Here is a 22,586-nt window from a genome sequence, read left to right on the forward strand (position 1 = left end):
TTATACATCCAGACAGGCAGCGGTAATTGCACAGGGCCGGTACCTCGCACTGAGGGACTGACTGATTGATTTTGATAGGCATGGAGACTGCTCCAGCAGCCTGTTCCCACTGGCACCAGAGCTAAAAGGTTTTATCACCAATTTAAACCAGACCTGGCTTCCATCTTAGGACAGGGCAATCTGGAAATATAGTAACTAACAGGGAGATGGTGACAAAAAAATTATTTTAAACCTGTCCTACATTTATAATGATAATAATACTGGCACTTTTACAGCATCAGCCTTCCAGGGATGTCAGAACATTTTTTTTAAAGGTCAGTTGGTATCATTCCTTTTTACAATGACAAAAAGAGAGGTGAAACACTTAATCAATTTTTCAAGCAAGTTTAGCATATTATGACTACACTGCATAAACACAACACAAGAGGCCTTTGTTTTAATTACAAAACAGCGATCCCTGAGCCTTGTATAGCTGCAGAATGAACACTTCACTTCCAGCATGCTCAAGCACCTCAAAAGGCTTTAGATGTAAGTGTACCCTCATGAAATAGTTTAGTCTCATGTCATGTAAAAATTTAAGTTTAGAACTTGTTTTACGCTTCGATTTTGCAAAATCAGTAACTTAAAATCGTCTAATATCAGTAGAAATCTTTCATTATTTAAATTCATGCAGACATATCACACACCCCAATAAAACAGTTTTCTTAATGGCAGTTAAAACCAGCATCTTTGCAACTTGGCTTCCATTGTTCTGTTGCGGGAGAATCAAAAAATCAGTTAACGGCCCTCTTCTTGAGCGGGGACTATTTATTTTGGGACAGCTGTAAGGATTCTCACCTGCAGCTGTCGGCCTCCCCGCCTTTCTGCTGGAATCCCCGCGCCGCTGCAGGGAGGGCTCAGCTGCTTCGGGGCAGCTGCTTCAGGGCTGCTACTGCTGTTGGCTTAAGACAAACAGGTTTGTTGTACTTGGCTCACCGGGCTGCGAACTGCCGCGTTCCGGTAGCCACCCATGCCACGGAGGGACCAGCGAGGGAAAGGAGACTAGAACTGCACAAAGCTGACTGAGCCTGAGCCTTGACACCGGTAAAAAAATCCCTGCGTCCAAAAGTAAGGCTCCAGTTTTAACTACACTCGTTCAATGCACTCATGTTTTCATGATTAGAGCTAAAATGTAACTTGCTTGTTTCAGGGACTACTGGTTTTTTTCAATCTATTTAGAAAAATAAGTAGTGAAAAGGAACTTCGGTGATCTTGAGCTATGTATGCTTTTGTAAGCGGTGTTATTAATGGACAGAGCAACAACTTCCACCAAAACTACGATCCTCTATCACATCATTATCAGCTGAAACAGCCTGCCCAGTCACACTAGGTACAGCTAACCAGCTTAAGACTAAATCTCTGTAGCCTCTCAACCGAACTCCACTATTCTGTAAATGTCAAATGAGTCCACAGCCTACTAATGCCAACTCTTTCCCCCTCCCCCTAAATATCACACACCTTATATGAAACAGAACTTGAGAATATTACAAATCAAATGCATGATTTCCCACTAATCTCAGTGGGAGTTTGTAAAACCCATCAAATGCAGCATGGTTTCCCCAAGAAAAAAAAAAAAAAAAAGCAAGATCCTATTTCTCCAGGTTAGTAGTCTAATAAGGTCTCTGGGTTTTCACAATTTAAGGCGTCACAGTTGGAAGTTTTTTCTTCTATGATTATACAGCTCTATTTTTATATTACTATTATTATTATATATACACATTTACACACACTCATACATTTAAATACTTTATTCAACTATATATGTATAGTTCTACGAATATAAAACTGTTTATACTCTTTGTTTTAAACTAAGAATATACACATGGGGAATTACTCCAGTACAAAAAAAGCAGTAAAATTATATAGTTACAGATTGTTCAATGTATCTCCAGGTATGCATAAACTCATTTAGAAGACTTTTGTTCTGGCACTGAAACCTCTATCTTTCTTACTCCTCTACTACTGCATTTACACCACACCAGAGTTTAATGTGTCTGCAAGTAGCCTAAAAACAAGCCACTCTGGTGAGACCGGAGGAAAGCTAATGACCTCCTGTAAGAGGCTCAGCCTGCAGTACCCCGGGCTGCAGCCACTTTATCTCCACAAAACTCCCTCGTCCTCACCAGCTGGGCCTGTCAAAATGGGCATCTTCCACGACAGACACACAAAGATCATTTCACTCTTTTTTTTTTTTTCCCCCCTGAAAGTAAATGGGGTGTTGTACCCAAACAGGAAGATTTTTCACTCTGGTTAAAACCTAAGTAAATAATTTTCCATTTGGATTTGTCCTATTTTCTTCTCAGCTCCTTTCCATTGGTCTGAGGAAAAAAAAAAAAATGGGTGAGACGGGAAGGTTCCACAAAACTGAGCCTTAGTAATTCCTGTGAAATTAAAATGTTTTAAAGACCCACTGCGGTGGCTGCTGTAAAGCTGCAGAGTTGAAAGAAGAAGAAAGAAAAGTCTTACAAAAAAGGGAGAACAACCTAAGCAAATGACAAATATACCTGATGAGCTGAATTATCTTCTAAGTTCAGTCATTTTTACTTTTTTTCCTAATGTTTGCTTACAATACTAGAACTTTTCTCTATCTTCTCTACTTTGAGGCTGTGGTTTGCCAGGATGGAGCCTTCTGCAGCTTGAAGCACGCCAGCTCCCCCAGCCTGCCCCCAGGCTGCATCCCGCTGCAGCATCCGCGGCACCACTGGCCACAGCCTCGCGCGGAGCATCTCAAGGGTCTAAACACGCTTACACGTTCTTTTTAAAAAAAAAAAAAAACCACCAAAACCAAAAACAAACCAACCAACCCTTCTAATACCTGGCAGCACTACACCGAAGGAGCAACGAACATTTGCCTCTTGAAGTCACAATTCCTGACAAGAAATGGGAAAGTACAAAGACTTTCAGAAGAATAATAATGACTAAGAAGCAAAGGCAGGCACATTATAATTATTATCTTGCAGCTGCCCTTTAAAGCAGGGAACTAAGGTGATGCTGTTAATTAAAACTAACTGAAAGTAAACATGACTGGTACAAAGCATTCAAATACAAACATTTTATAACACCTTCAGAAAATAAGTGAAACCTGTGGGTGGGAGCATCGCTTCAAGATGACAAAATATTTAACATTATATCCCTCTACCCAAAATAATCATGCAGTAAAAACTGTCTTTAGAACACCTGTTCAAACATTAATTAGCAGAGAAATAAAATACAAAGACCGGACAACCTGATTCAAAAGCCATACTATACCAGAGCCTAAGCAACTGCCAGAACTGCTGTCCCAGCCAGCCTAGGCAAAGGGAGCCTTCGTACACCGCTGCTGACCGGCAGTACGCTTCAACGGATTCACTGCTGGTGTAAAAACACACATAAAGATGATAAAAAGAGAACTGTATCCCTGCTGATCGAACTACACGACACTGTCGTGTGAAAGGCACAAAATGAAAGTGGGAGAGAAAGCGTGGGACACGCGTCCCACGGAACAGGCAGCGTAATGCCAGGAGCGCCTTAACCACCAGGTTTATCCTGGCGATATTCCAGACTCTCCATTTACTCTGTGTGGGAGTCAAGCCCAAAGGATACTGGAACCAGAAATGGCTCAGTATATGCAAAGAATCCAGTTCTCACCTTTGCACGTGAAGATGCATATCCATAAAGAAATCACTTTAACAAAAATTTATTTCCTTTAGGAAAGAACATTGTCATTAAGCTGCACCCAGCCACTGATTTATGGTATGCAGCAGGGCCCTGCTATTCACACGTATGTCCTAACGCTCGGTTCCTGTGTTGCCTTACTCATTTTTCATATAATTTTTTTTACTATAGAAGAATAAAACTTCCTCAAACTCCCTCTTAAAAAAACCCCAAACATGCATTACTTTAAGAGAGCGAAAAAGAAAAGCAGACTGTAAAACCAAATCAAATCAATCCTGGCAGCTGCAGCAACGTGGCACCAGCAAAGCTACAACAGGGTAAAAAGATCACGGTTTCTCTGTTAATACTGCTTTTACCAATTTTCTGTTCGTGTTTCTTGCTTGATGACATCCTCTTTCAGGAATATGCATGCTTCCATTACAAAACATTGGGAAGACGAGTAAGAACCCCCTCTGAAGCTACCACATGCTGTAGTCTCTCCTCCCCAGAACTCACTCTGCGGTTCTTACCATCGCACAGACCCCCAGCCATAGTCACATCTTCACTTCCTCGCCTTCCTCTACCCGCAACTCCATAGGCACCTGGGAGGATCCTGTCATGTTTTCCACAACAGGTTTTCTAAAACCTATCATTTGGTATCCAGACCTATGCTGCAACATTTTCTTTGCTTCCACTGTAAATCTGAGACTAATCCCCTTCCAAGTTTTCTAAATTTTTATCTCCCTTTTAGTATGCCACACCCTTCCTCGAAACCAAATTACTGATTTTGAGAAAGCTGCAGTATTTCCGTTAAAAAACCTTTACAATACTGTCACTGTATTGTACTTTATAGTTTCAGCAATTATTTCAATTATAGAATTTCACCAAACAAGTCAAGTATCTTTTAAGACATTTGTCAAGTCGGTATCATGTAAGAGATACATAAATTATTAGGGAAGTAGCTGTATAAATGTTTGTGAGTTTTTGAAACAAAGCGTGAGTAATTTTTACAATGCTGAATGCCACACTTAGTAGGTCCTAAAATCAGTCCCCACTGAAATCCGTATCAATAAGAAAGGGGCTCTTTAAAACTGCTTTCTAGATTTCTTTTGTTTATTCTGAATTCATTCTCTACACAGAAATTTGTACTTAGTGTCAGTCAGAAGTGCGGTCCAGAGTGCAAAACACGCAATGGAAATTTGCTGACAAAAGGTCTGAAAAGTGAATCAAGAAATGGAAGTATTTCTAAAAGAAGCGTTACATCATCACTGTAGTAATAAATCAGATGTAATTAATGAAAACTTCTTCCACCTTGAAAAGTTACATGCATGACAGACACTCCCCAGCATCCTTCCTAAAGTTGCCTTTAGGAAGATTGTAACCACATGAAATCCTATTAGAAGGTGCTGAACTCCTACATTGTGACTCTTCAGGCAGGCTTCTACATAACAAAAATGCAATGAAGTACCATACAACTTTTCCCCCCTTATTATGCAAAATCCTTATCAAATTCAATAGTGTGACATCGTTCAAAATCCTGCCTAACAATGGCACGCAGGAGGTCAAGAGATGTCGCCTTTGTTTTAGTTTCGCGTGCTTTTCAGTCTAGTAATGTTAAAAGAAAAAGAACCTTCAGAGAAATAACCGATAAAGATCAAACCTAGCTAAACAATGGGAAGGAAATTCAGAGTTAAGGCTGGTACTTAGCTCTCAAGGCAAAGCAGCGTGCCCAGTGCCCAGTGCCCAGTGCCCAGTGCCCAGTGCCGTGCAGCGAAGGATCCGGCGGGTCGCACCGCAGCCAGGGATAACAAGGCGAGGAGAGCAGCCCGCAGCTCCCCGCTTCCCAGGCTTTTGCGGGCTTCCGTGCGGGCCAGGGACCTGCTTCCGACGCCCTGTTTGCGTTCCGCGGGGGGAGCAGCCGGGCAGCCCCCGGCTCCTTTGTGCTGCGGGTTGCGAGTGGAATGCGGCATGCGGCATGCGGCACACGTTCCACTCGCAACCCGCAGCACAAAGGGTTCAGTGATGGGGGGGGGGGGGGGGACGACAATTAGTCCCAATTAGGCCTATTTCGCAGCTGAGTGTAAGGGCTGGGGGAAGGGAGCTTGAATTTCACAGCAATGGGTCCCTCAGGCGAGTTAAAGTGAGATCAGTAAAGCGACAAGTTTCAGAAAATGTCCCCTCTTAGTCACCGCCGGGAGTTTCGTGAGGTCGGTGGCAGGAAGAGCCATCTCCAGGAGCGCAGGGCGCAGCGCTTCCCAGCCACGCCGTGTAAGAAACGTCAGATAACCATTTGGCCCGTTAGCTAGATGTGCCTAACCAATTTTTCCAGCTTTGGACCCAGGCGTCGGGCAGCAGTCCTCGGCTTCCACGCACAGGCAGACACGCACGCAGACACACACCACGGCACCGTCAGGAATACTCACATATGCACGTGCGGAGGCTGGAACCTGCTCTGATTAATGTTGTAGTGCGTAAACGCCTGCGTTGGGTTGGAGCTGTATTCATCCACCGTTACGGTAATTTTGCCTTGTGAAGGAATTCCATGAGCCATCCTTCCTCCTTATGGACATGAGCAGCTCACAACTTCCCAAGGCCAGGAGCGGGGCAGGGCATCGTGTTCCAGGCGGCGCCCGACTCCAAGCAGCTCCTCATCCACTCCGCGCACCTCTGCCAGGAGAGAAAGACAGCGCACGCCGCCATCAACTCAAAGGAGACGTAAACGTACACAGACTTATTACTCTACCCGCTCCCGATTTCCATTCAAAGATCCCTTTCTCTGTTCTTGAGGTACCCATCGCCCAACTCTCTAAGCGTTACTATTCACGTTTTTTTTTAATTACCTCGTCATTTAACTCCATCATCATTAAATACATCCAAAGGATGAATGCTTAAAATAAGGCTTTATCTTGGGGGGGGGGGGGGGGGGGGGAATACGCGTTGAAACCTTCAGTTAAATACTCCGCATTTACTATTCTTTATTTTAAATAACATCTCATGCTAATTGCAACCATGAAAACTACCAAGTGGACCCAGTTCCCTGAAGAACAAATGGCTTTCCACAAACACGCACACTTAAGGCCCTGGTTTAGCCTTACAAAGTAAGTTACATCCGGAAGACTTACGAGAAGCTGCTACAAAGCAGAAAATTTTACAATTCCATAGCAAAAGGTACACTCAAAAACCTTTGAACCAACGTATTTACCTGGCCAGAGAAAGGCTAGTATCTAGAGAATGTTCAGAAAATAGCCGTGTTATAGTGCACTAGCAATGAAACCGGCTTGGGTTCCTCACCAGACAGTAATGATTTATCTGACAGATTTAAGTGCGATTTTATGCATAAATATTTCTGCGTAAGATGAAAGAAATACGCTCTCCCCTCTCTATGCGTCCCTATCTTTCGCTTCTTCAAAGTGCTCTTAAACATACTCTGCATTAAGACTGGAAGCGCTCTATAATGTAAGCGTAAGCCCCACAGCCAGGAACTTCCCAAACCCGATCTCTGCTGAGTTCCCTGCACAGAGCCCGAGCTTCAATTTCTTCAATCAATAAAGCGAGGATACCTCAGCTGCCTTCCTTTCAGAGGGACTTTGTGAAAACTGATCAGCTGATGTTCGAAGGATACTTTCAAGACGAGCAACTCTTTAAAAGCCCCGCTTCTGAGGCAGACCCTCAGCTGGGGCACGCTACCCCAGCTGCAGGGACCCGCGCGAAATCATGAAATCACGCCACTTCGCACCAGCTGAACCCGCCCTTTAGCTGCCCCACGCAACGGTGGGCCCGTCCGATCTGGCGTGTCGTTTTCAAAAGTAAATCGGTGCTTACTGGGAAGACAAAGAGATAGGAAAGCGAAGAGAATGACTTGAGCCCCGAGCACCAAACTAAGCAGCATTTTTCCAGTGTGGTTTTCCTGGACTTGTCTTAGCTCCCAGATAGAAATGTGTTTGCCATGTGTAGCGTTAAACATTTGGAATCTTTGATTTGTATTCAAAATATATTTTTAATACAAAGACTAATTTCCAGTTTGGCACGAAGCACGATAAAAATGCCCTGCAAATGGCAGATGGCCTGCTATAGGCCATTTATTTTACTATTTTACAACCTCGGGCCTATGTAGGCTTCCATATGTTAGTTGGGTTAAGACATTCTGCAACCTTCATTCCAGTAATTGGGTTCTATCCTTCATCTTCCTTTATTATTGGCGGGGGGAAGGAAAAAAAAAAAAAAAAAAAAAGATTAAACTAAACCATATAAGTTCCCATTTAAAAACTGAGTCACTAGTGAGACAGTGCATCTCCGTAACTAAGGTTACGGTCCGGTCTTTGCACTAACCCCCTCTCGTTAAGGTTAAGCGCAACAGTTTCAGGAGTAAAAATCAGCAAGGTGAGCTTGATTAAACCAAATCTTTGCTGTGTTAGCCATGATGTAAGATGCGTGCAACAACTGCTCACGAATCTTAATGTAGCGGTTACCATACCAAGTTTGCAGCTGTTTCCTTAATTTCCCTTACAATTATATTTTAGTGTTATTTTGCATAACAGTAAAACACAACACCTGCTTCAAATTGCAGTCCTGTTCCAAGTACTGTAATTCTTTTGAGATTCGAACTACGAAGAGCGTGCAACACAGAGCAGCATAATTGCCCAGCACTGAAAAGTAAATACAAATGAAAACATCTTCCTGTTAGAGAAATGACTGTCATTAACAAGAATGCTAGCCATCAAAGCTCCCAGGGAAAAAAAAACCCGAAGTTTTTCTTTTACACAGCAAGAACTTTAGCGTCTCTGTAAATTATGAAGTAGCGTGAAAATTACACGTCTAATGTTATTTTTCCGCAATTAAAACCTACAATATAAACCAACACGTTAAACCAACAACAAAAATACGCCTGGGCTTTCGGAAAAGCTAAATCACACTATTTTCAGTAATGTAGCATAAGAAAGGTCAAAACATTAAATTTCATATTATAGTTCACTCATGGAAAAAAAAAATCCAATTTGTTCATGAGAGTGAATTATACATAAAGAGAATAAGCATTTTTTTACAAGGTTTATAACAATCCCTGTTACAGAAAGAAATTACAACTAACTGGCATAAAACAAATGATAAGAGGATACTTGAATAGCTGTATTAAACACTTTAAAGTTGACTTTCAGTAAGATTATAAGTATATAAACTGCAACTGCTTCCCATTGTTCCAATCTTTAATCTTAAGAATAAATCTCTATACTTAAATTAAGACAAAGCCGAACAAAGCATCCTTTTAAAATGAAATTCAACAACAAATGCCGGACCGGAAAAAAAGTAAAATCTGAAGCCGTCTTCTGTGTCAATTCTCTAGTTTCCATTTAGTACTCCACAGAGCACTACAGCTCACCTACCAGAAGTATCTAATTATTACCTTCCTTACTGTAAACTTCTCTGAAGAAAATACCGAAAAGGACCTGAACACTTCAAAACTTTTAAAACGTTTTAGGCCCAAGATAAAAAAAAAAAAAAAAAAAAAATGTAAAAGGCTACTTGGAATCACTACCGTTCTTTCTTCTCCAAGCGCAATCCCTCTTTGAAGGCTGCCTACAGGGGATGAGTACAAAAGAACAGAAGTTGCCTTATTTTTCACATCCGTCCAGTAAAACAAGGTGCAACGTCCTCCGCACCTGACGTGGCGGTTTGAAGCAAGAACGGTTGTATTAGACACCTCAGCGCGATTTTCGTAGCACGCTGCGCTTTCCCGAGCGGCGCCGCTGCCCCGGGAGCGCCCCCGCCGCTGGGCGCGCCAGGAGACGCGCGGCGGCCGCCATCTGCCCCGCCGCACAGGTAGGCAGGGGCGCTCCCTCCCGAAAGGCTCGCACAAACTTGGGCGCAGCTGATTCCCAAATCAGCCTGCAACCGCAGCGGCAAAAAAAAACAAACAAACAAACAAAAAAAAAAACTATCGCGACATATGCCCAGGTACGGAATTTTAAACCGCAGCGCTACATGTCGCGGAGAGCTACAGGCGCAAGCTCTGCGCGTGCACACGCACACGCAGGCACGCCAAAAAACGCGTTTCCCCCCAAATAAAATATTTACGCCTTCCTCATCTGAATTTCAGAAATTTGCCTTCTGGCTGCTCTCGCGCTGCAGAGGAAAATCGCGACGGGCGGGAGAGGGAAAGGGTTAATGCCGTGTCAACACCTCCCGCCGACAGAGCCGCTATCCCGACGCCGGCACCGCAACCCCGCTCCTCGCGCCCCCGGAGCGCGGGCAGGGGCCCTGCCGCAGCCCCCCGCCCCCGCAGCCCCGCCGCCCCCCGCTACCTGCGCTGCCGCCGCTCCCCACCTCCGCCCGCCGCCGGCTCCCGGGCCGCCCCGGCCGCGGCCCCGCGGGGCGCCGGGCTCGCCCCCCCGTGATTGATGGCTCGGGGTGGCCAATGGCTCCGGCGCGGCCCCGTCCCGGCGCGTGCCGCAGCCCCCGCCCCGCGCCCCCTGCCCCCGCTGCCCCCCCGGGGGCATCGCTGCGGTTCTGGGCGCTGCGTGCCGCGGCGCGCAAAGTTCGCGGCCCCCCCCCCCCGCGCTACAGAACCGAAATGATTGGGGGGAGGGGGGGAGGATGCTCGGGGGAGGGATGCCATAAACTCCGCGGCGGGGGCCGGGGGCAGCGCCCGCTGCTTTTTTATTCCGGCAGTGCCAACCGCGCCGTCCCCCGCACCTCGCCCCCACCCCCGCAGGCTTCCAAGTGCTTGAGGCCTCCGGGATCAGCGTTTCAAAGCGGGTTCTCCCGCCGGCGGCAGGGAGAGGGGAAACTCCGCCGGGGAACGGCAACGCAACCCGCTGTACCCTCCTTACTTTTGCAGCGCCTGTGTCCCGTCCCCCCCACCACGCACCACCCCCCCCCCCCGTGCCGGGAGCCCCGGCCCCCGCCGGCTGCTCGGCGCTGCGCCCGCCGGGGCTGCCGCCCGCCCGCTGGCCCCAGCCAGCACAATGCTCCCCGGCCTACCCTCCCGGCCCCGGCCCCGGCCCCGCCACACCGCCTGCCGCCCCCGGGCCGCCGCCAGCCCCCCCGCCTGCACCCCGGGCAAGGAGCCGGGCGGCGGAGGGCAGCGGGGCACGGCCTGGGGGGGAGGGCAGGGCAGGCTCGCCCAGCGCCGCCGAAAGAGCCGCCCGGGCGGCGGGGAAGCGCCGCCGCCGCCGCCCCGACCCGAGCCGACCCAGCGGGCTCGGGGCGGTCACGCCGGGGCCGGCGGGCAGCGCAGGCGGCCGGCTTTCTCCTTATTATTGTTCGCGGCAGGCTGGCCCCGGCGCCGCCCGGAGCTCCTGCCCGCCCCCCCCGCTCTCGCCCATGACACGGCACCTCGAACCCGCCGCTTTGTGCGCCGCTGCCCCCGCCGCCCCCCGGCAGGCGGGCACCGGGCCGGGGCCGCTCACCTTCCCTCCGCCGGCGGCCGCTGCGGGCGGGTCGGGGCTGCCTTCAGCGCGGGCGGCGGGGCCGCTCCATGGGGCGGCGGGGGCGCGGCCGGGGCAGAGCCTGCGCCCGACCCCGCGGCGGTGCCCGGCGGCGGCGGCGGCGGCGGCCTGGGTCCGGCTCCGGCTCCGGCGGCGGCTCCGGGGCGGCGGCGGCGGCGAGGGCGGGCGGTGCAGCGAGCGGGGCTGCCACCGGGGTCAGGGAGCAGGCACCAGGAAACACGGCGGCCGCGGAGCGCTGCTCGCACACGCACACGCACACACACACACACGCACAGCTCCTCCCGCCGCCTCGCACTTCACCCTCCCCGGGCAGGGAGGGCGGGAGGAATCGCTGCTGCATTTCCCAAGCGCGGCACAGCCTCCCCCCGCCGAGCCGAGCCGAGCCGAGCCGAGCCGGCAGGAGAGGCCGGCGGGAGCAGCGGCTCTGCCGCCCAGCCGGGGTCGGGGCGGGGGGTGCCGGCTGCCACGGCGCCGGGGGAGCGGGGGGCAGCGGGGGGCAGCGCCGGGACCCCCCGGGCCCCCCCCGCCGCCGCGGGGCAGCGCCCGGCTCGCAGCCCTCGGACGCAGCCGGCCCGGCACCGCGCATCGCCGCTCCGCTCTTCCTCTGCCTAAATAAATAATAAACAACAACAATTTTAAAAAAAAAAAAAATCCTCGAAACATGCTTTCACATCTCCCGCACCTTTCATCATTAGCTATTAATGCAGCGCTGTGCTCCTTCTGTAGATAAGCTAACCTCAGCAACCAGAAAAACCAGAAAGAAACACCACTGTAGGGTTACCTTTGAGGCTGAACATTATCTTAGGGCAATTGGGGGCTTTTCTATGGAGAGGCAGAATCAGGGAGGTTGCTGTTGCCTTTTTTTTTTTCCCCCCCAAAATCCACAGCAATTGTGTCAACAGCCACAACAGTAACAAATTAAAGATTAGCGGTGTTTGTTCCTTTATTTTCAAGACGGCAAACGGAAGGGGGGACTTCCACAGTCATACACTTACAATGGGGAGAAAAAAGAAAAAAAGACACGGAAAAAATGCCAAATAATTCAGAATAATCAAGCTGACAGAAAATAAAACCTCCTGACAGGCCCCTAACAGTAAGTTGTGTCCTACATATTTTAAAGAAGTAATTTTGACTCTGGCCAACCTTCGGATATGCATGGTAACTAGGCAGGTTTTTCTTTGTTGCTGAAAACAATGAGAAGGGTCCCCAGTATTGCCAGACAGAAATCCACTAGGATGGATTGTCCTGTTTAGAAGCGTGGCAAATTAAGAAAAATCAACCTGAAAAAGAGATTAATCGGTGTAAGTTTTTTCCAAATGTGATGTTAGGCCTCCCAGTCTGATTTTTTTTACTGTTGTCATTTTCCCTTTTAATAGAAGTAAGCACGCTGAACCACCAAAGGAAAATTCCCATTTCAGACAAAATGGCCCACAGATGAGTCGTCCTCCTCACCAAATCAAAGCAACATTTCCAGGGAAGCTTTGCCTGGAATGGAGTCTGAGGCCACAGTTTTACAAATACTTTCAGCTGACTTACTCTGACACTGCTGTAAAATAAGCAATCCAGCATTCGCCCCGCTTACCCTGCTTCTGTCCCTGCACTAGCCCTTGTGTGAGAACGGGGAACCCCACCCGGAAAACCAATCCAACTAGCACCAGGGAAAAGCAGCCTGCTTTGAGTGGATCAGTCTCCCCATCCCATGCACTTCATAACTGTGCAAATGCTTCTGCTGGAACAAGGCTGGGAGCCAGATGAGCAACTGGGGACACAAAGAGGACAGGACGGCTTCATTGGTACCGCTGCCAGCTTAAATATAAAAACGTGGGGTGGGGGGGTGAGGAGGAGCGGGTTTGATCCTGAACCTGCTGCATCCCTTCTCTGCAGTTGCAGCAGCAGGACTTTTCCTGTATTTGTGTCCCCGTACCACATCTGGAGCCCCCAGCACTGCAAAAATGAGCTTCTAGCACAGAGGGAGAAACAGGGTGGAAGCCTGGCTAGGCGACTGGACTGGGAATTAGAAAGCTCAAAGACTTTCTCTCCGATACCTTGTATGGTGAGAGACAAACTGGACATTACCTCAGTGTCTCAGTGTCCTAGGACTGAAATAAGTCTCTACCTAATTCACTAGTCTTTATATAAAGCAAGGTATGTGGCCTGAAAATGAGCGGTACTTGGCTTTTGCTCATACAAACCCCGAGTGGGACCTAATTCTAAGGTCGCATCTTTTTCACAGTACTAAATGTTCAGCAACAGCACCAAGCTGTAATACAGTCATCAGGAGCACTGTTCTTAATGCGTGACTTGACAAACTCTAAAACATTTTCCGTGAGGAGCACATAATGAAACTCTTCCTTTTTACAAACTACTTGTTTTCTGTTTCCCCGAGAACAGTATGCTTTCCAAAGATGCATCCACTTTAAAAAAGTGCTGGCCCTGGAGTTGCTGAAAGAAGGAAAAAAAATTTTTTCTCAAATTGATTAAAGGGTTTTCTGAGGAATGGAGTTGCATTTTGTTGCCTTTCTTCTCTAATTCACAAGAGCAGCATCAAAATGCAAGTCTAAGTAAGTACAGAAAATGTCTTTTGGCTGGAATGTGTATTTATTAATACACACTTGACAAGAGGATCTCAGAGATAAATTTGAAAAAAAGTAAACAAGCTGTTTATTGTGAGTGTCACAGGACTGATTTTTGTAGTTGGGTGAAATTCAAAACAGTGAACAAGCAGCTTTTGTTTACTTTAATACTTCCTATTCGTAATGTTAAAAGTGTATGTTATACATGAAACCTTAGTCATGTTCAGATTTTTTCACTTTTACAAATCCAAAGTGAGTATCATCAAATGCACAGATGCAGCAGATGCATGTTAAAAATTATGAAACACTACAGTATCACGACAAGCATACAAATTCTTCAGAACCTATTATGTCGTCTCTAATACACTTCACAGGTACCACTGTCTCCAGTGTCTGCCAAGCACAAGACAGAGCTAACAACTTTTGAGACACACACAGGCTACACCAGAGTGCACCATAGGCACCCATCTCACTTTGCTCTTGACTTTGGGAAAAACCTTGCCTAAGTACCTGTGAAGCAAGACACGAACGTATCATTTCAAGTCCACCTCTGAGAACTCATTCCTTAAATAATAAGATTTTTTGAGTGATCTTTTACAAAGAAAGGAATTTAAAAAAAAAAAAAACAGTGAAAACCTTTCAAACTGTCCATCATGACATTGGTCTGTGGTTACAATACTATGCTGATACAGATATTACCTGGTGAGGATGTACTATGTGCGGTGCATTCCTGTGCTCCACAATTTGCTGCGTGTTGCTTGTTGGGAGTACTCTCAGAGTAAGCTCAAGAATATTCCATCGTCTGACTGAAGGAGGGAAGCCCTGACTACAAGGCCACAGCTCACTGTATAAAACGATCAACAGTGCTACTTCACGGCTGTTTCCACAACTGCCCCACTCCTCTGCCGCTTACTTCTGCTCCCATACTTCAGGGATACAAGCCACACGAGAAGAACAAATTCGGTTTTTAAAAAAGCCTCCTTCCAAAAAAGGCAAAAAGGCTTTTAAGGCAGACCACTTCCCCAGGCTAGTCCACAGCACAGTCTCTCGAATGCTTGTGCTGGCATAATACAGAGTGCCACCGTCTGCAGCGCAGGACCAAGATTGGCACGGGGTGTGCTACAGTTTCAGAAAAAGTTAGGCCAGTGTTTCACGCTATCTTTTAGTTTGGATGCAGTATCGGAGGGGGTTTGTCTGTTTTAATACATGTATTTCCTGAATTTAAGACCAGAGCATCAAGGGTTGTCATTTGTACTGCAGACAGAATTCAATTTCAGCCTGCAGAGACTGGGGCACGCTGGTACAATACCAGACAATGCATATTTTGACTTGTTAACATTTTATGAAAGTCGAGTTTGATCCAGTGGACAAACACTGGTAGCAATCTATGCTGAAAGTCACTGGACTCACCATATTTCAATATAGACCACTGCGATTCTGCCAAAAACTGTATCTTAACAGCCTTGTTCCCCTCATTAAAGTAGACATTCTTCAGTAACTGTGGAACAGAAGACAACAGGAGAAAACTGCATTAGTTTAGGCTTCATGCCCCACTGAGCAGAGACTACATTCCAAATTTGCAGAATATAGTTGGATAGCTCTCCATTGCTCTCTTCCTCCATTTGTAGCCCGTAAGTCACAGAGCATTTGGTGCGCATGCTGGCCAACAACATGAAAACAACAGAAAAACATAGTATTAGATATAAAGAGCAAACAAATGAACAAACAAACAGAAAAAAGACAGGATTCCAATTTTGAAGATACAAACCGGTTTTTAGCTCTTAGAGCTTCTTTCCCTTAAGAAAATCACAGACTGGAACTAGCAGCTAATTAAATCCCCAAAACTGAATTTGAAAAAAAAAAATGCCTCTTGGTTTTTGATTTTTGTAATCTCTACTGTTAGGAATTTTTATCTGGCTTTTTCTCTCACAAACATGGGTCTATACACTAACCTGTTCAACCCTCCAGCAAACACTACATCTTCAGGAAGAAGCCATGGCCTCTCCATAGAAGTGCACCAGCTTTTAGAGAAAAAGGACAATTCTCAAAAGGAAGTGAAACTTGAGCCTTCTGTCAGACTCTGCAGACAGAGGAGCACGCCATTATAATGCTGATAGAGCATCAGGTAAGACTACTGAAGGAAATATCACTAGTTGTCCTCTGGGCATTCTTTTTATATTCGATGGACCAGAACATTGTCACAGGATAATGGTTGTCTGCTGCCTTGCCCCTATTAAATTAAATTAAATATTTGACTGGAACTTTCCTACTTGCCCTCTGTAGAAATAGAAAGTGATGCAAAAAAGCTGTAGGTGAATCATTTGCCCTTCTAAAAATTCCTAGTATAACCGCTAGTCAAGGTACCTAGAGAAGAAACCATTCCTATTATTTTTTTTGTTTTGTTTTGAACATTGCACCAAACATTCTTTTTTTCAGAATTGAGAAGGATGTATGGGTGATTTATTCCTTCATAATAGAGCAGGCAGTGACTTCAGTTTTGTATGTACATAAAGATGCAAGTATTGCTTGATGCACAGCAGTTACCGCGCAGACTGACTGCAGGAACTCCCAGATACTGAAGGCTCCGGGCACGCTACAAGGAAAGGTTTTTGGTGGTCACCTTCTGGTCAATGTGCTGTGGCAGCGAATACGCAACTGTGGAAGTAAGATGAGGTGTTCAAACATCCCATTTATTGCATATCAATTTACCTGTTTAGGAGAAGGTGGATGCCTTTTTCCTCAAGTGATTATTTTATCATTTAAGTGGTCTACAGTGCATTGAATCAAAGCCAATGCATGAGAAGACCTTCAGTTTAATTCAGCTGCAGTTCAGGCACTCAAAGCTCATTATACCAAATAATTCCAAACTTGAAGGTCTGTCAGGAAACAGGCATTTAGTACTACAGTAAAGAGTATTACAAGCCTCTCTTCTCCTTGACCTTTAGCTTATTCAACAACTCCCTTCCGTCTTCATCACATAGATTATCTCATCCTGTAGCAGACTCTGTCCACACTACATTTCTGTTCCTGGATGTAAGATGAAGTGTGTTCCCATGAGTTCTGAGAAGTCACAGTGATATCAGACAGCTTCCTGTCTACACTCTCCCTCTACCCATGTCCTTCTGACTTTAGAGAGAAGATTCAGGGAAGTGGGTTTATATCGCATTGAGTGCATTCTGCAAATGAGACTCCATGAACTGAAACTGCTGCAGACAGAGAAAAATTCTTCTCTCTATTCCTGAGAGAAGGCCCCTATTGCACTGAAAATTATGTATGAAATTCTCAACGTCAGCCAAAAGTCCACATGGAAAGCAAACTGCAAAACTGAAATAGATGTTAGCCCACAGTGCAAGTATAGCAATTTACATGGTGGTGCAGGAGAGAGAATATTACTCCTGTACTCTCTTGAAGATTTTTTTTGAAGACTACAGACGTAATGGCAAATTCAGCTGATGATGATGACTCTTGTCAACAGTTACTCAGAGTTAACCTCTTTACATCTAAACAAATAGATCTTCACTTCGTGCCTTGCGTAATTAACTTTACGCTTTCGACGGACATTAAGAAACGTGGTGTCCAGCACATCTACATCTACTTCCAGTTTTTGGACTCCAAATTACCTCTGGGTCAGGAGTGTGGTCACTTTATAGAAAATTGTAGGGAACTGTAGGGTAAACACAATGCAAAGCCTTTAAAGGGTCCAGGCGTTCCAGCACGGAGATCTTTTGAGCATGAAGTTAAAAACAAGACTCCCTGGAGGAAGGAAAAGACTTTCACAGTCATTCTCAGGAGTCTTGTCACTTTGAATGTCCCCAGTAACATTGCTGATCTGAAGGTACATGTAAAACTAGAGCCTGAAGCTAAAATCTTTATTATGTATTAACTATCATAATTATCAAACTGTTGTACAGAAAATACAGTTCAGGGTGCTTATGAATCCTCCCATTCTGTGGTGAAAGAGCAAAGCTTGAATTCGCATACAGTGCTCTCTAATGTAAGAAAGGCTTCTGGAAAGAAATGGATAAGGTCTTATTGTATAATCTCTGGTTAATATTAATTTTTATTCCTTGATTTGATGTCTTAAAATCAGTATTCCATAGCAGTTATTGTCTAGATTTTTAATGCATCCAGGCTGAAAACACTTGCTAAGAACTGAGGGATTCTACACTCTTTGTCTCAGATACCCTAGGAAAAAAAAAATCCTGTATTCCAGTTATTGTCTCGCATTCGAGTTCAGTGTTGGCAAACCGGTCCCTCTATGTCTTTGAGGCATATGGAAATTGATGATGAAAGTGTCTAGTATAACTAGAAGTATAATTTGATGAAAACTGAAGCGGTGAACTGTGAGAAACTGCTAAATCAGTGTCATCGAACTCTGCTTGAAAAATAATGAAACAGAAATACCACTAGGACACAAGAAATGCAGGGCAAGGACTGTGAAACTAGAGAGTAAATACAAAAATTAAGAAAACATACAAGATATTATTTTAATTGTTATTTTTGAAACACATGCCCAAAATACAATACAACATTCCTGTCCAAATTCACTTTACGGAGACAGTGACATCATGTCTCCTCCAAATTGTTCAAGCCCAAATCTTGGCACAAGCTCTTCCAATAGAATACCACGTTTGGCCCTGGCACTCTCGCCTGTCTACCCGTAACCATGTGCAGAATAAGAACAGCACCGTGGCCAATGCAAATCCTAGTTATAGCTCAAGTCCCTTGGGGCAATAGAAAAAGACCAAAATAGAAAACATATTACAGTTTTAAAGCAATAATATTGCTAAGGAAAATAAAACAAATGTAACCTCAGAAGTAAGATGACATTTATTGCCCAAAAGTTAACAATATCTGAAGCTGTAAAAGTACTCTATAAATAAGACCTGAAGATGGCAGTGAAAAGATCCCAATATTGCTTTATTCATACATTTTGAATGAAAACAAAACAAAGTCACATAGAAATCTGAAAGCAAAAGGACAAAGGAAGCAGATATTGTATGTTTTGAGGGTTTGCCTACATCAGTAAACACACTCAAATTACTGAAAAAAACATTAATGGTTCTATTCAGTTGTAACCATGTTTTGAGATAGGAACATGTGTACGTATGCTCAAGAAAGGGATATAAGCTTGCATATTCAAAGACTTGCCAGAAAATTTGTATGAAAAGATCACAGGGAGACAGAGACAGCTGGAAAAATTGGAGCAGGGGCTCCAATTTTCATGCCACTGTTACACCTAATGCAAAGGGAATGCAGATGATGGACTGCAAGCTATATGTTATTCCTCCTGCCACTTCACAGTGTGCTTGTAGAGCTGAACAAGAACCAGGAAGTAACAGAAAAAAAACCCCAAACAAACCACAAAAACAAAACAAAAAGACCCAGAAATGATAGAAAGTGTGCTACTGTAAATTAAAATATTTAGGTCAGGACATTTATTACAGTCACATCAACATTTTCCTGTACAAAAGGCAATCATCAAGATCAAGCAGTGGATACCAAGCACTAATTTCTCTAAAGTGCGGTCTGATTTGGAAATTTAACTGAACTATACCCACAATCTCACCATGTCATGCACATAGCAGAAACCGTGAAATGGAAAATATCTATAAACAAACACCTCTTGAAGGTCCTATATCATGCTTTAAAAGAATGATAATGAGAAGTTTCTGCACATGGATTTTTCCAGATTAATTATCAATAAGCCTAATTAGAAAGTTGTGCTAACAAATATCTAGAAGACTTCTTTCTATTAGGGAATGTACAGATAGGAGGCTTAGTAGAGAAAGGGTAAGTGGAATCTTCAGAGGATTTTCTGGTAATACATTCAAGTTTCTAAACTAATCTAGGCATGATTTCCATGGGTTTTGATATCGTCTTTTCCCATGAAGTGATCTCAAAACCTATGTGTTAAAAAGTCATTTTCTCTGCCAGTTACTGTTAACCCAAACTATGCACTTGAGGAGCCCTCTGTCAGTGCTCCCCCCCCCAAGACCTGTTGACCACAGTTCCATCTTTTGTGATGTTATTACTGCAAATTCAAAACTGCGATCTTATTGTAAAAAATGCCTTCTAAAAGAAAACCAGTTTATAAAATCAGTTTACAGATCTCAGTTAGAATTTAACCAAGGTACCTTTCTGTCCACCTAGGGTTCCCACGGATTCCTGTTGTGCATTCAGATTTGCACACGACATAGCCTTTGACGGTAGCTGAGAGAAGCAGAGCCACAGTGTCTGTTTGTAGCACTCTCATTGTCACAGTGACACATCCATTGAGATGTCTCACCTCTGGAAAGGAGAAGTGAAAAAATATTTGTATTAAAAATACAAAAACGGCAACACAAAAGACAAAGGAAAAAGTAGGGGTTCAGATCCCAACTTTCCACAAGCCTGGTGGCATATTCAGTATGGGACTAAGCCTACAAAACTCTACAGCTTCTAAAACAAACACAGACACAAAACTTTCCCAGATTAGCTGATGTCTCTACCGGGATGCAAGATAAACTAACAGTCTGACAATGATTCTTTCCCATTTAGAACAAGCTGTTAACCTTAAGAAGCACAAAACCTAGAATAAACCTGGACAAATGTATATTTAAGCTTCTGCCCAAGCTTCAGACTAAAGGCTGTACTTTATGTTGTTGGGTCAGAGAGCAGAAGCTACAGAATCACCTTCATCCCCCTGAAATCCTTGGCTTCACTTCCAGCTAAATTGATGAAATTGAAAGGGGCAGATGTTCTGCCCTGCCTTGAGATCAGACCCTTTTATTTGAGATGAGAGATTAGCTGTTGATATAAAAGCTTTTTTAAGTAGACATGATTTTTAGCCAGCTATTTCATATGCAAAAACTGTTAAACCATACTATTTCATCCACTGTTGTTTGTTTCTTTCTTTTCTCTCAAGTTTAGCCTATCATAAAGCACTCGGTAAGCTTAAAAAGAAAATTTACCACATATGGGAGTTCTACAATGGGTCAATTATGTCTTCATATCTGGGGGTCTCTATTAAAATGAATAGTGTGAGCCAATGAACAGTAAAGGAAGAGATCACTGCTGTCAGTCCACACGTCAGTACTTTCAGTTCAGAATCTGACTGACTACAGACACTCGTGTTACTTGGAAACATTCACTTCCGATGGATTTTCATCACTGTGCTCTTTTCCACATATTTGTCAGAGCAGAGTGCTACAGTTACCTACATTCAAAACTGCCAAATTAACAAAGCAAAAATCAATTATTAGAGCCCACAAGCCACAAGATTGCCATAGTCGGCAAAATGCTTCATTTCCCTTTTTCTTTATACTTTGTTCTTGTTACATTGTTGCAAGAGTCCCTATGCTGTTACTCTGTATTTCTGTTAGAACGTGTGTACGTACAGCATGTATACTTATAGAAAACTTACGTGGCATCGCTGCTGAATGAGCTGTGGTCTTCCAGAGACCAGTGTGACCCGAACGCTGCACCCACAGGGAGCTCCACCGATTTTTGATACATCCCTTTTGATAGCAGCTGTTGGAGCCTCTGATGGGAGAGAACTCCAAGGCTTTGGACTCTGGGTTCTGCACATGTTGTAATCAAAAATTTATTTCTTTGTGTGACTCATAGGAAAAAGAGTCAAGCTCTCAGGATTTTAGAAGTCTGGGTTTAAAAATGGAAACAACAGGAAAATATGCTCCTAAACTGTCCAAGAACTGATCCAATAGCCACTGTCTTAAAATACCTCTGGCTGTACCAATACTGATTTATTACTATTCCTTGTACTTCCCTAAGAGGAATGACAGGATGAGAGTCATCAGATGAGGTATTCTATCTGACTTATCAAATGGCAATCTTTTGTAATGACAAACTGGAGTTACAGAATAAGAGGAGTTGGAAGGGCTCAAAAGATACTGTAAACTAGGTACACTATAGACTAAAATTTCTCTTTCAAACACAGGGCTGGCTGAAGCACAGGCTTCTCGAAGGGCTAAAGGCTCCATTTAGGCCTCGCACAAGCACACTTTTTCAGTTCTCTTCAGTAGGACTGGAGCAGGGTTTTGAGAAAGATGAATTTCATTCAAGTCTAGTGCCTAAAAAGCATCCCTCCCAGCATCAGCAGCATCCCGTCAGAGCTTAATCTTAGATTTCTTTCTTCCTACCGAATCCCACTATTTTCAGAGACGATTGGGATTTACAAGGAACGCAGGATCAGTTTCCTTTCAGAGAGTAACTAAGTATTTAAAAGTCAATCTTGCTCCCACTGAAAGAGGTATGAGTTTTACCATTAGTTTAAACAGAAGTGAGATCAAGTTGCAGACTTACAAATCTGCCCCTATTAGACTTTTTTTTTTTTTTTTTAGCTTGGAATTTTATGTACAAGCAGGTAACTTCAAAAGCAAACCCAAATGTAATGTACTTGCAATTTAAGACTCCCTAAACACTGACAGAGCAGAGTAAAGGTGCCACTCTAACAGAGGATGTTGATAATGGTGTCATCTAGGCTGCACAAATCTCTACAGGTTCTTTTATACAGTAGCCGGTGCTAAATTCAAAGTTTTTATTTGTGAGTTAAAGACAGACTCCACCAGCACTCAATGATTCATGCTGCCCACTCCAGAAGCCATGCAGCTTCAGGCGTTTTTTTTGTTAAACTTCTCTTCACACACTAGTTTGAAAGTCTCATCCAACAGATATCAAGGGAATCCCAGCCAGCGGTTCATCGGTACACAGCCTCTTTTATTGAAGCCAGGATTTGCTTTTTCTGCTTTGAGAATGAGACAATTGTGACATAGTGGACTTAGACATATTTTATTAACAAAAGTCTCCATGTCCAATAACCCACTTGTCACTATTCTTAATTTTGTCTCTCACAGCATTTATTTGGTACAGAAGGACGATACATGCTACATTTTAAATA

General features: G+C 44.6%; 1 protein-coding gene across 1 annotated transcript in view; it reads right to left on the bottom strand.

Annotated features, from left to right (window-relative positions):
- MPPED2 (metallophosphoesterase domain containing 2) overlaps positions 1-6,223 on the bottom strand; it is a 102,613-nt gene extending 96,390 nt beyond the window's left edge. The window contains exon 1 of the mRNA XM_075712865.1: positions 6,096-6,223. Coding sequence (XP_075568980.1) covers positions 6,096-6,223 — 128 coding nt within the window. The remainder of the gene's footprint in view (positions 1-6,095) is intronic.
- Positions 6,224-22,586: the final 16,363 nt, after the last annotated feature.

Source organism: Pelecanus crispus, chromosome 6 (genome assembly GCF_030463565.1).
Source record: "Pelecanus crispus isolate bPelCri1 chromosome 6, bPelCri1.pri, whole genome shotgun sequence".
In the NCBI taxonomy this organism is placed as follows: Eukaryota; Metazoa; Chordata; class Aves; order Pelecaniformes; family Pelecanidae; genus Pelecanus; species Pelecanus crispus.